The following is an 11604-nucleotide window of genomic DNA, read 5'->3' on the forward strand; positions in this document are numbered from 1 at the left end:
CCCTCCTGGGATGCGGTTTGGGAGCAGCTGGTGCCGACAGCTGGTGCTTCCCGGCCGCCCGCCGCGCTGGGGGCTGGCAGGGCCGGCTCAGCCACTGACGTATGTTCAGGACACTCTGAACGATGACAAAGTTTTTCATCCGGCTGCCTGCAGTTCCCTGTGCACCGCCCCTGCGGCTGCGGGGAGGGGTATGGGCCTCGTGGGTCCCCCGGGTGCCGTGGGAAGCGCTGGGCTGTCGGCTGTGCCGAGCCGGGCTGTACACACGGCTGGGACCGTGCGAGGGCTCGGCCACGCTCGGCATGGGGCTCCGGCTCCCGCTGCGCCGCAGCACCAGCTTCACCCCCGACCACCCTGCCCTCATGGAGGTGCCTGGCCCCGCTGCCCTGAAGATGGAAGCAAACGTCCTTGTCATGGGAGCAGACAACGTAGGGAAATCAGGTGAGAACTGACCGTGAACTGTGGCAGGCTGAAAACTGCAGCAGTGTTTGGAGGAACAGTAGCAGGGAGCAGCCCTTGGTGAGATGGGGCTGAGCCCTGGGGTGCAGCTGTGATTCAAGGTGGGGAAGCTGAGCACAACCTCGTAGCCAGCCGGGGAATGGCAAGGGAAGGTATTTTCCACTGAGATGCAGTTTGCTGATGCTCCGGATCGTGCAGATGCTTTGGTTCCTGCTGTGCCTCTGCTGCACTCACAGACCTGCTGGTGGCTGGGGAGACTCAGAGGTCGTTGCTGCTGGTAGGAGTTTACAAGGGCATGGTGCCTGACTCTGCTCTGGATTTAGAAAGGAGAATCCTCCAGGTTTGGGGTTATTCTGATGATTCCTGTCCTTCCGCCTGCAGCTCTGACCGTGCGTTTCCTGACCCGGCGCTTTATTGGAGAGTACGGAGACATGGGTGAGTGCCAGGCCAGGCCAGGCCAGTTCTCAGCAGGGACTGGGATCCAGAGACAACCCTGCTTCTGCCTGTGGGATTTCATTGCAGCCCATCCTCTCCTGCCTTTCTCCAGAGCATCTGCCTGCTCCCAGGGGCTCAGTGTTGTATTTGTTCAGTGATCTCTTTGCTCCAGAGCTGCTTCTCTGGGGTGCGAAAGGTCCAGGGTGGCAGCTGGTGACACCATGAAGATGACGATTTTTCTTTCTTTTTGGGGGCACAGAATTCATCTACAGCCACAACCTGACTGTGGATGGCCGAGAGATTCTCTTACACATCTGGGACGTCCCCAATTCCCAGGTGAGAGAGCTCCACTCCTAGCACCCCTTTCTACCCCAGGGACAAAAACCCCTTTACTGGAAGTTACCTATGGGGAATCACAGGCTGGGAGGTCCAGTTGAGCAAGAGTTTCAAATCAGAGGGTTCATAAGTGACTGAACTCTTTTCAGCTGCCAAGCACAGGACAGCAATGCTGCTGACAGGGTAGCAATACTTACCATTGCCCATGGCCCTCTGGCTGAGAACACTGGAGCTGAAGCACTGATGGGAGTACAGGGCTATGGTAAAGAAATAGAGGTGCTGCTCTGAGGTCCCCACAGTGTTATCACCTACAGCTTGCAGTGCTTGGCAGCTGGGTGAGGGTTAGGATTAGGGTGTGATGCTGAAAGCTGAATCGTCCCCCCTCGGTTAGTTCTGCCAGGTGCTGCTCTGCCCTCCTCAGTACTCCTCTTTCTCTCTGCCCTTTTGCTGTTCTCTAGCTGTCCCTGTCCTGACAGGCTCAGGATTGCCCTCTTCCATCAGGCAGGCCTGGAGGGAGGGAGCCCAATAAAACAACCCTTCCTTTTCTCTTTCCCCACAGGAGCAGGCAGAGGATGGCTCCTCAGAGGAGAAGCGAATCCAGTGGGCAGACAGCTTTGTCCTGGTCTACAGTATCTGTGACCGTGCCAGCTTCAACATCCTGCCCCTCAAAGTGCAGTTCATCAAGGCTGCCAAGGAGGGGCAGAGCCAGGAGAAGGTGCCCATTGTCATTGTGGGCAACAAGCGGGACCTGCACCACCAGCGGGTGGTGTCCAGCGAGGAGGGCCGGCTCCTGGCCCTCTCTTTAGACTGCGGTTTCTATGAGGTCTCTGCCGCTGAGGCTTATCACGGGGCCCTCATGGTCTTCCATGGACTGGCCAAGCTCATCCCAGACACCAAGCTGGCCATGAAGAAGGGCACAGGGATCCGGGGCATCGTCAAGACCATGTCGGCTGTGTTTGCCCGAAAGCGAACAGACTCCCTCTGAGTCCTGCACGGCTGTTGCTGCTCTCTGTGCTGCCCAGCTGGGCCAGGCCTCCTCGCTGGGTGCCCATGGACATGGTGTGTGGCTTTCCATAAGTATGACAGTTCCTTGCTGTCCTCCTCGTGTCAGGGTCTGCGTGTCCTGCCTCGCACAGCCAGTGCAGCTGAGGACTGTAGTGGGCTCCTCTTGGCTCTGCCGTGGGACAGTCTCATCTCTTTGCTCTACCAGCTCTTTAGGTGCCTCCTGCTTTCTCCTTCCATCCTCCAACACTGGAAACCACCGGGGGGATTTTGCCAAAGCTCCAGGCAGCAGCATCCCTAGCTCCTGCAGCAGGAGCTGCCCAAGCTGTCAGCAATTAGGGAGAACATCCTGCTCTTGTACAGCACACGACTCTCTGTCTCTCCACTCCTACTCTGGGATCCTTATTCCTGTTTAACCCTCATCAGGATCCTCTTCAGTAACCCTGGAGCACCCATGAGCTGGAGAGGTGGGGCTTTCTGCACTGGGGAGGCACTGGCAGTTCCCGTGTGTGTATCAGAGCCCAGGGCACCGTCGATCCTGGAGAATTTGGTGAGGGCTGGTGCCTCCCATCCCCCGTGCCGTGCTTTTGAACAGCCGTGCTCACAGCCCTCTCCCCCACAGCCTTTCAGCCATCCCAGCCGTTTGTTTCTCTTGTGCGGGCGGGCGCTGTACAGGCTGTGCCTGGGAAAAGCCAAGCGCGGGGCTCGTTCCCAGGATGGGAATTGCACCATGAGCCTTCCCAAGCCACTCCTTCTGTAGGGCTGCCTGTCCCCGGGGAGGAAAGGAGCTGGGGAAAGGGGCTCGCTGACCCCTCTGCTGCTGGGAGGCTTTTCCCTGCCTCTCCCAAACCCTTCTCTTTGTGCCCTGGGAAAGCAGTGTATTGGGAGAGGGTTTGTGCGTGCTGTAGGGACACTGATTTCTCTGCTGTGTTCTTCTGGAAATGCAATAAATTGTCTTTGGCAGGAAGCCCCGGCTCCTTGGAGCTGTGAATTTGTACTTGGGGCATGGGAAGAGACACGTACTGTGCTGGGCACGAGCACCCACTCTCCCAGTGGCAGCTACCCACAGGGAATGTAACAGGATGTTTCCTGCACCCATTCCCTTGGCCCTGAGTTGGGGGTCTCACCCCACCGTGTTCCCTTGGTTTAGTGTCTCACTGCCACAAAGGAGCTGAGCAGATGGGGTGAGTGGCAGGTGGTTTATTATTGCAGGTTTATTATTGCAGCAGATACAACAAGGTGTTGTGGGAAGCCAGGTGATCCTGTGGGAGAGGGGCTCCAGGAGCTCCACCTGTTCTTTTTCCTGACCCCACCATCCATCCCACCACCAGCTGGGAGAGAAGTGCCCAGGGCTTCCCACTCATGAATCCTGCTGGTTGGTGGGGATCTTCAGCCCCTCCATGGAGGAGCAATCTGTGCATAGGGATGTGCCCTGCAAGGGGGGATGGAGGGAGGAAGGATGGGGAAGCAGGCTTGCTATGGTGATATTTGACAGCTTTGCCATCCTCCCCTCTCTCTCTCTCAATGTGTAGCCCATCTAAGTTCACCCTGTCTGCTGAGCAGGGTCCAAGGAAGCCCAGTGCCAGCCCTGGGTGATCCCTTCTCCTGCTCTCATCCCTCTTTCCACATCTCCTTCACCTTCCTAGTCCCACCTTCCCCTACCTTCTCCTTCTGGCAGCAGGGCTTTTGTTTGCCTTTATTCCCCCATCCTGGCCTTGATGCACTCCAGAATAAACTATCCCATGGCCTGTCTACCACTTGAAGCTCCTGTCCTGGAACAGGGGTGTGTGTGGGAAGCTGGCAGGGGCCCAGGCAAAGCGTGCTGAGGGGATTGGAGAGGGGCTGGGATGCTTGTCCTGCCTGCTAGCTCAGTCCTTCTTGTAGACAGGGCTGTAGAGGCTGCCATAGTAGGCCCGGCTGTACACGGACTCGGGGCTGAAGCGGTAGGAGCCCTCGCTCACCCTCCTGTTGTAGGGGGAGAAGGCGGATTTCCGCGGGAACGGGTACTCGGCCTCCAGGGCAGGGCTGCGGTAGTAACCGTGCCGCAGGAACAGGGGGTCCTCGAGCCCCAGGAAGGACAGGGGGTGATGGCCACGGTACAGCCGCCAGTCACTCCTCAGCTGGGATTTCTCCTCGGTGGAGGGGGCAGCAGACTTGGTCTCCTCCTCGTCCTCCTTCTCCTTCTTCTCTTTCTTCTCCGTGTTGGTCTTGCTGGCCCTGGATGCTTCTTCTTCCTTCACCGACTGCCTGCGGAGCTGAGAGGTGGGGTGAGCACCCAGCCAGGTGGAGCCACCTGCCAGCCCTGCTCCACCTGTGCTACACAGCCCCCCCCTTAAACTGGGAGAACCTCAGGAGAAGCCAGTTTGCCCCCAGAGTGGAGAGGAGTGAGTGGCTTGCAGTCCTTGAGCAGCTGTGGTGGAGAAATGCTCCCAGGGGAACAACAGGCTGAGGTAAAGGAGAGAGAACAGGGTCTCAGCCTGAACTTTCCCCTTCCCGGGAATGTGGTCACACCTTGGCTTGGGCATGAACTGTGTGAAGGCGTCACCACTGTGTGACCCATTTGTTCTGTTGGGGGATGCACTGTCATGGCTATGGGAGTGCTCAAGAGGAGGGTGGCACTGAGGTGTCTTCATGGCATCTCCCCAGTCTGACATTGCCTGCAGCTGTGGGGTGCTCATGGCAGGAGATTGAGCAGAATGGGCTCTGCTGGAGATGAACAGGGCCTGGCTGGGGGCAAACTCACCGGCACATAGCTGTACAGGGTGCCCAGCAGATGCTTAGGGGCACTGACGAGGGTCCCCCCGAGAGCATCCACAGTCTCCATGGCCCTGGACAGCCTGCGGGGGGTGAAGAGGATCAAGCCCTCTGCCGCATCCCAGGCCACGGCTGGCACCTTCTTCACGCTGGAGATGCCCGAGGCGCAGGCGCTTTGCAGGTTGTGAGCCACGCTGCCCACGAGCCCGGGCTCCTGTCCCGCCTGCCCAGAGAAACCAGCTCAGCTCCTGGACCTGCCCCACCTCCAGGCAGGACAGGACAGGGGTGGCCCTGGTTTCCCCATCCCCTTTGCAGCTCTAAGCCTGAGAGATTTCAGCTGGCTGCTCTGCAAAAGCCACCGCAGCTCTTTGCAGCAGGGTCTCTCCCTGTCCCTGCCAGCTCCCCCACTCGGGGTCCCGGGGGACCCTCTGCTCGAGGCTGTGCTTCCGCTGCAGGCAGAGGCAAAGGGCACTGACCCCAACCTGCTGCTTCCCGTCCCCAGCTCCCAGTGGAGCCGATGCAGGAGCCTGTTCCCAGCCCCACCGGCTCAGACTGCCCCTCCCTGCTGGGACTACGGCAGGGGATTTCTCAGGGGTGTCAGAGGTTCAGCAGGGAGTTCAGTGCTGGCATCCCACAGCTCCAAAGGAGTTTTGAACATACAAGCCAGGGTGATTTTGCCTGGCACAGAGGCAGCCCACAGTTCCCAGCTTTGGGGAAAGGGAAGGGGTCTCCTGGGACTGCCCCACTGCCACTCCCCTCTTGCATCCTCCAAGCTGCATTTCAGGATTGAGCAGGGATAGGGGTCTGTCCCCAAAGGTATGGGGGAACAGCCTCCATGGTCCATGGGTAGGAGGATGCTTTGGAGCATTCCCAGCTCACTGCTCTGCTTTTCTCCATACCTTGGCGTGGTTGGTGTCTTTCTTGCCTGCCTTCTCCTGCTTCTGCTCGGGTGCCTTGCTGTGGCGCCGGGTCTGCCAGCCCGCGCTGCCCTGCCCATCACTGCGGGCCTGGGGGGCTGCAGGGGCACTCGGCTTGGCCAGGCTTCCCTGCCAGGGGAGCAAAAAGGCACCACTCAGAGGGAGCTGGCTGGTCCCACTCCGTCCTTTTAGCCTGAGGTACACAGGGGTGCACAGGGAATTCATTTGTGCATCTGGGGAGAAATCCTGAGGGCAGATGGGAGCTCTGGGATTTTGGCACAGGCCAGGGAAGTTGTTCCCACTGAAGCACATGGTAGGAAAAACACCTCCTTCTCCCCATCCCCTCTGGGTCTCTGCAAGGGCTTTTTGCTTTAGGAAGGATGTTATGGCAAGGCCATAAATCAACAATTACATGCTGGGAACCTGCTAAAAATAACTTGTCCCGCTAATGTGGTGCATGGTTATGTGTGAACATCACGCAGGAACCGCCAGCCCCAGCTTGTCCTGCTGAGCAGGGGAAGCGAACTCTGCTCAGATTTGCTCCAAGGAGCCTGAAACATCCTGTCTGAAAGCAAAATCAGCTCAAAAGAGGATATGGGGGAGCAGGAACCCAGCAGGTGGGTCCTGGCACTCACCAGGATGGGGATCCAGGAGGCCAGCTCCTGCCCTTTGGTTTTGGCACGCTGGAGGCTTTGGGTGGTTTGCTGGTAAGCGCGGTGGGACACGGTGCTGACCAAAGCACCAATCCGGCCCAGGGTGCTGGGAGCACTGGGAGCACTGGGAGCACTGGGAGTGCTGGAAGTGCTGGGAGTGCTGGGTGTGCTGCATGCACTGTATGCCCTGGGAGCACTGGGAGCACTGGGAGCCCTGGTAGCACTGGGAGTGCTGGGAGTGGTGGTGGTAGTGCTGGGCTGCTGCTGGGACACCTTTGGTGTTGACAGACGTTTCTTTTTGGGCTTCTTATCTAAAGGTAGAAGAGTACAGGCAGAAGAATGGTGGGAAGGTTACATTCTGGTGGGACAACCCTCCTAGGCAGCCTTCTGCCAAAATCCAGGGGCCGCCTGCTGCCCCATGCACCCCACAAACTGAGGAGCCACCCAGCCAGCTGTCACCAGCCTCCCTCAGAGGGGATTTGGGCATCAGGACTACCTGCTTCTTCATCCTCCTCTGGCAGCAGGTATTCCATCAGCTTCTCCAGCCCTCCCAGGGCTGTGTCGACCCCTGCAGCTGCCATCTGGGTCACTGAGTTCTTCCTTGTGTACTTGGCTGTTGTTTCCACTGTGCTCTTGGTGGCCTCATAGCCCTCTGCCGCCAGCTCGATGATCTTATCCATGGAGCTGCCAATGGTGCTTTTGGCACTTTGGAGGGGGCAGGAGATGGTGTCCTTCAGTTCAGATGCAAGCTGTGGGCAGAGAGATGGAGAACAGCCCCTCTGGTGTGCTTGGGGTGGCATAGAACAGCCAGAGGGACTGCAGGGACCCCAGCCATGTCCATGCCAGCAAGAGGGGCACAACAGCTCTCTCCAAACTGGGCTGGAGGTAGTTGGCTGGAGGTAGTTGGCAACAGGACATTGCTGACTTGTATTTGGGAGCCCCAGCCATCGTTTAGGCTGCAGAGGCCCTTGGAGGAGCCCTCACTTGGAGATGCTGCCTTGTTTCCCAGCCAGCAGCCTGTCACCATCAGAAGCAAGACTAGAGGAGATGTACTGTGGGCTTTTCAGAGGGGCTGGGGGGTCCCAGATTGTCCTGTGTGGATGCCATGGGACAGAGAGAGAGAAACAGCAAGCGTTTCTCATGGTGGCTTATGAGAACTTTTAGGGAGTTGTAAGGATGTGATAACTTTTTAAGTATAAACAATCTACAGGTGGTGTTTTTCTACTTCATCTTTCTGTTCTTCTCAAGGACGGTGTATGAGGAAAGTGTTTTTGTTAGTTAGCCAATCAAATAGAATGTATGGTATCACTCTATAAAAACTGCATGGTTCTCTTGAATAAAGCCTTCTTTGCTCTTTCTACAATACTGCCTCCTGTACTGCCTCCTGCCTGTTCCTGTGTCATTCTCAGTGCAAGAGTGGCTGTCCTGCCTGTGACTTACCTTGTCAACAGGGTACTGCAGAGCAGGGATCTTCTCCTCCAGGTGGTCCAAGCCCCGGCAAGCCAGGTTGTTGGCCACAGCGACTGCCATGGGCAAAAGTATGGTGAGAAAATCCCCCGGGCTGTGCCAGGCTCGTGCTTGTGCCAGCGCTGTCCCAGCAGGGGAAGCCCTGCTGGGCCCCCCTGCCACGTCCCCCCCAGCAGACGGACTCACACTGGGGCTCCAGGCGGCGCACCACGGGCTCCATGCCCCACATGGCCAGGGCGCCGGCGCCCTGCACGCCCCGCTCGTACACCTCGCACACCGAGGCCATCAGCGGGTGCGACTCCTTGGTGCTGCTGTACTTGCGCTGCAGCGTCTGGCACGTCGAGCTCACCACGGGCAGCTGCAGCACCCTCTGCAGAACGTTCTCCTGTGCATGGCGGGGGGACACGGGTGAGCCAACAGCAATTCCCTGAGGAGCGCCCCGTTCCCCGCACAGCGCTGGCTCTCGGTGGGTGGAGTGAGCAGAGATCACTGCTTTGTAGAGGATCAATGCTTTGTAGAGGAACAAATGCCCTCCTTGACCAGCCAGCAGTGCCCTCACTAGAATGCTGCTCTTCCATGGCCTCAGTGCACAGGAGACACACTGAGGACTCACACTTTGGCTTGCATGGGAAGAGATGGAGAGTATTTCTCTAGCCCCACTGAGGATCTCCCAAGTATGCTGAGTAAGGACAAGCAGGCTGGCTGCTGCCACTGAGGGAGCAGGGACACTGCAGGCAGTATCTGAGGGGGTTGGTCTTCACTCCTCCAAGATCCCAAGCCCAGCTGTTTAGATGCTCCCTCTGGCTTTCCACCCTGTAGAAACCTCCATGCTGGAGATCTGGGGACTAAATGGGGCACAGATGAAGGACAGGCACAGTTGGCAGCTATCACTTAGTGCTTACATCAACTCAAGGTTAACTTTTTTGAATCTGAACTATTTAATTTCAAGCAAGCAAAAAAGGTTTGCCCTTTGCCTTTGATGATGCTCCATACTACTGCAGGTAAAGATCCATATGAAGAGAACATGGGACATGTGAGACAGCATGAGGTGTGGCTGGTATTCATCCAGCACAGTCAGCACACACTACCTGGCCCCCTTGGCACATCTCTGCCCTTTTCTCTTTCCCTTTCCCTGCACCCACCTTGGCATTTCCATCCTGCAGAGCCTGAGCCTTCTTCACCGTCATTGTGGCACACCCACCTGCAAAGCAAAGTTGGGAACCGCAGACTCTGCCTGAAAGCAGGGCTGGGCTTGGGCTCCCCCCTCACTCCTGCACCCCCAAGCACAGCAGCTGGGCTGACACACACCTCCCGTGGGTGCAATGGATGTGGCATTGCCCAACATTTGACTTTTTACCAGTTAAATGTAAAACCAAAGCCTCCATGCAGCCCTGCCCTGCTTGTGTGCCTTAACACCCAAAGATCCAAAAAAATTAGTTGAAAGGCATGTAGTTTAGAGAAGTTATGGTAAGAGCAGGATAAAATATGCTGGAAAAGCAAACCCAGAGCAACTAGGATGCTAACAGATGTGCATGAGAGTAGACTCTGGCTGAGAAGGGATAGGAAGGCAGGACAGGAGCAGATAGAAAAGCAGTGGGTAGGGATATGGTGAGATGTCCAGCTGAGGTCAGCATCCCCCTTGCACATATCTGCTGCTCAAAATGCCAGCACTCATCCTTGTGAAAACACAGCTCCAGCCCCAGCACAGACCCCTTTTTCTTAGCAGCAGATGAAATTCTGGAAATCTAGAGAGAATGGGTGATTCCTGCTCTCACTCCCTGGAACCACTGAAGCTGTCCTGGAGCACCCAGTGGGCACAGACTACTCACCGAGGGCCAGCCTGTCCCCAGCAGAGCAGGAGCAGAGAGTGGTGTCTGCACTGTCCCCTCAGCCTGGTCCAGTGAGGGTGAGGCACCGTGCTCTGGCCACTACCACCACCACCAGGCCCCACCTCCCTGTTGCGTGGGCTCGGGAGCTGAGGGATTGTGGTGGAAACGGGCCAAGGAGCTCCCTGAAACCACCGTAACTGGGAACAGATGATGGCAGAAAATCCCCTTTGCTGCCTTCCCTGCAGAGTGCAGGAGCTGCAGCACAGCTGAACGTTCCAGGGTTTAACACCACTCCTTCCACAGAAGAGGAGGAGATGCCCTGGGACCTCACCACCTCGAAAGCAACAGATCATGAGCAGGCAGGGAGAAGGTGAAGAGTCAGGGTTTCCTAAGAGATTAAAACCTTCCTGTGTTTCTGTAAGCCCTGCTATGCCTCCTGATGGACCAGGGTATGATCCTGCTGGGAAACCTAACAGAGATCAAGAAAGTGGCTTCTCCCCAGGAGAGTTTACTGAGCACAAGGAGCAGAAGGCAGATGTGGGGGACATATTCTGCTTGAAGCAATCTGGTTTGGGCAGGTCTGCAATTTCTAAGATGATTCATGAGGCTTTTGGTGAGGAGGCTCTAGCTGTGGGTCAGAGCAGACACTGCATTAGGAAAGCTTTAGGCATTTGGGCTAGATGGAGAAAAGATCAGTTTGGAAATGATCTCTGAAGATCACTTCATTCAACTCTTGCTCAAAGCAGGGCTACCCTCAAAGTCAGATAAGGCTGCTCTTGGTCTTGTCCAGTTTTAAAAACTTTCAGTGAGAGGATTCCCCTCTCTCTGGGGCCCAGTTCCTGTGCTAACCATACTAATGGTTAAACTATTTTTTCCTAATGTCCAGCTGGAATTTTCTTTGTTGTACCTGACATCTCCTATCATTGCTTTGTGCACCTCTGAGCAGAGTTTGTGCCCCATTCAGTGCTGGTGCAGCCCGTGTTCCATGCCCCTGAATGCCTTGCCCTCTCATGAAAGACTATTCAAGATGTCTCCTGTGATGGTGGGACCAAAACAAGACATGGTTCCCCAAATGTGGATTCACAAATGCTTTGTAGAGGAACAACTGCCCTCCTTGATCAGCCAGCAGTGCCCTCACTAGAATGCTGCTCTTCCATGGCCTCAGTGCACAGGAGGCACACTGAGGACTCACACCACTGTTAACAAATCCATGTGTGGTACTGATTGAAAAGAAGACCACACCACCTGTATGGGACCATGGCAAGTTTTGGTTATTGACTACAGATGTGCCACAGTGATGAGACGAAGACAGTGTGGTGGAGAGAGGACAAATGCCTGAGGACAAGGCAATAATCAGGGAGATCAGTGCAGATGAGAGGTCCAGGGCTGCTGTGTGTCCCTTGGCATGTGGCTCACAATGCCCACAGCTGCCCAGCACTCCCATTCAGCACATGGAAGTGAGCACCCAGCACGGCTCCATGGCTCCCTGCTTGTGGCTGCACAGCTCCTGCATGGGGGTGGGAGGCTTCCCTGGGGCATGGGAAAGCCACAGATGGAAAGAAAATGCCCCCTTTGCTTCCCAAAGAGCCCAGAGTTTGCTCCCAGCCCAGGGGTGTGCCTGCCTTGCTGGCTGGGTACAGAGGCACATGAGTATGCTGGGCTGCCTCCAGCTGGTGCTGGGGTCAGCCACTGCCCTTCAGACAGAGGGACAAAGGGCACCAGCCTGCTTCAAAGTTTGCTCTCTTGGCACTCAGA

General features: G+C 56.7%; 2 protein-coding genes across 2 annotated transcripts; one reads left to right on the forward strand and one right to left on the reverse strand.

Annotated features, from left to right (window-relative positions):
- Positions 1–118: 118 nt before the first annotated feature.
- Positions 119–7916, forward strand: LOC129126430 (ras-related and estrogen-regulated growth inhibitor-like protein). The gene is made up of 4 exons (XM_054642345.2): positions 119–438; positions 838–891; positions 1151–1227; positions 1787–7916. The coding sequence occupies exons 1-4, from the start codon at positions 123–125 to the stop codon at positions 2210–2212; spliced, it is 873 nt and encodes a 290-aa protein (XP_054498320.2). The 5' UTR covers positions 119–122; the 3' UTR covers positions 2213–7916.
- Positions 3415–7353, reverse strand: PLIN1 (perilipin 1). The gene is made up of 5 exons (XM_054642363.2): positions 7050–7353; positions 6536–6864; positions 5883–6029; positions 4973–5206; positions 3415–4484 (listed from the first exon to the last, which is right to left on the reverse strand). Exons 1-5 carry the CDS (start codon positions 7351–7353, stop codon positions 4098–4100), a joined length of 1401 nt encoding a protein of 466 aa, XP_054498338.2. The 3' UTR covers positions 3415–4097.
- Positions 7917–11604: the final 3688 nt, after the last annotated feature.

The sequence above is a fragment of the Agelaius phoeniceus genome, chromosome 13, assembly GCF_051311805.1.
Source record: "Agelaius phoeniceus isolate bAgePho1 chromosome 13, bAgePho1.hap1, whole genome shotgun sequence".
Classification (NCBI taxonomy): Eukaryota; Metazoa; Chordata; class Aves; order Passeriformes; family Icteridae; genus Agelaius; species Agelaius phoeniceus.

Coding starts and splice junctions, on each gene's coding strand:
- PLIN1 (XM_054642363.2), bottom strand. CDS start 7,353: ATGCCACCCCAAGCACACCAGAGGGGCTGTTCTCCATCTCTCTGCCCA. Junction 5,207..5,882: donor AAGACACCAACCACGCCAAG/GTATGGAGAAAA, acceptor TTCTCTGGGCAG/GCGGGACAGGAGCCCGGGCT. Junction 4,485..4,972: donor CCCTGTACAGCTATGTGCCG/GTGAGTTTGCCC, acceptor CCCACCTCTCAG/CTCCGCAGGCAGTCGGTGAA.
- LOC129126430 (XM_054642345.2), top strand. CDS start 123: ATGACAAAGTTTTTCATCCGGCTGCCTGCAGTTCCCTGTGCACCGCCC. Junction 439..837: donor AGACAACGTAGGGAAATCAG/GTGAGAACTGAC, acceptor TTCCGCCTGCAG/CTCTGACCGTGCGTTTCCTG. Junction 892..1,150: donor TGGAGAGTACGGAGACATGG/GTGAGTGCCAGG, acceptor TTGGGGGCACAG/AATTCATCTACAGCCACAAC.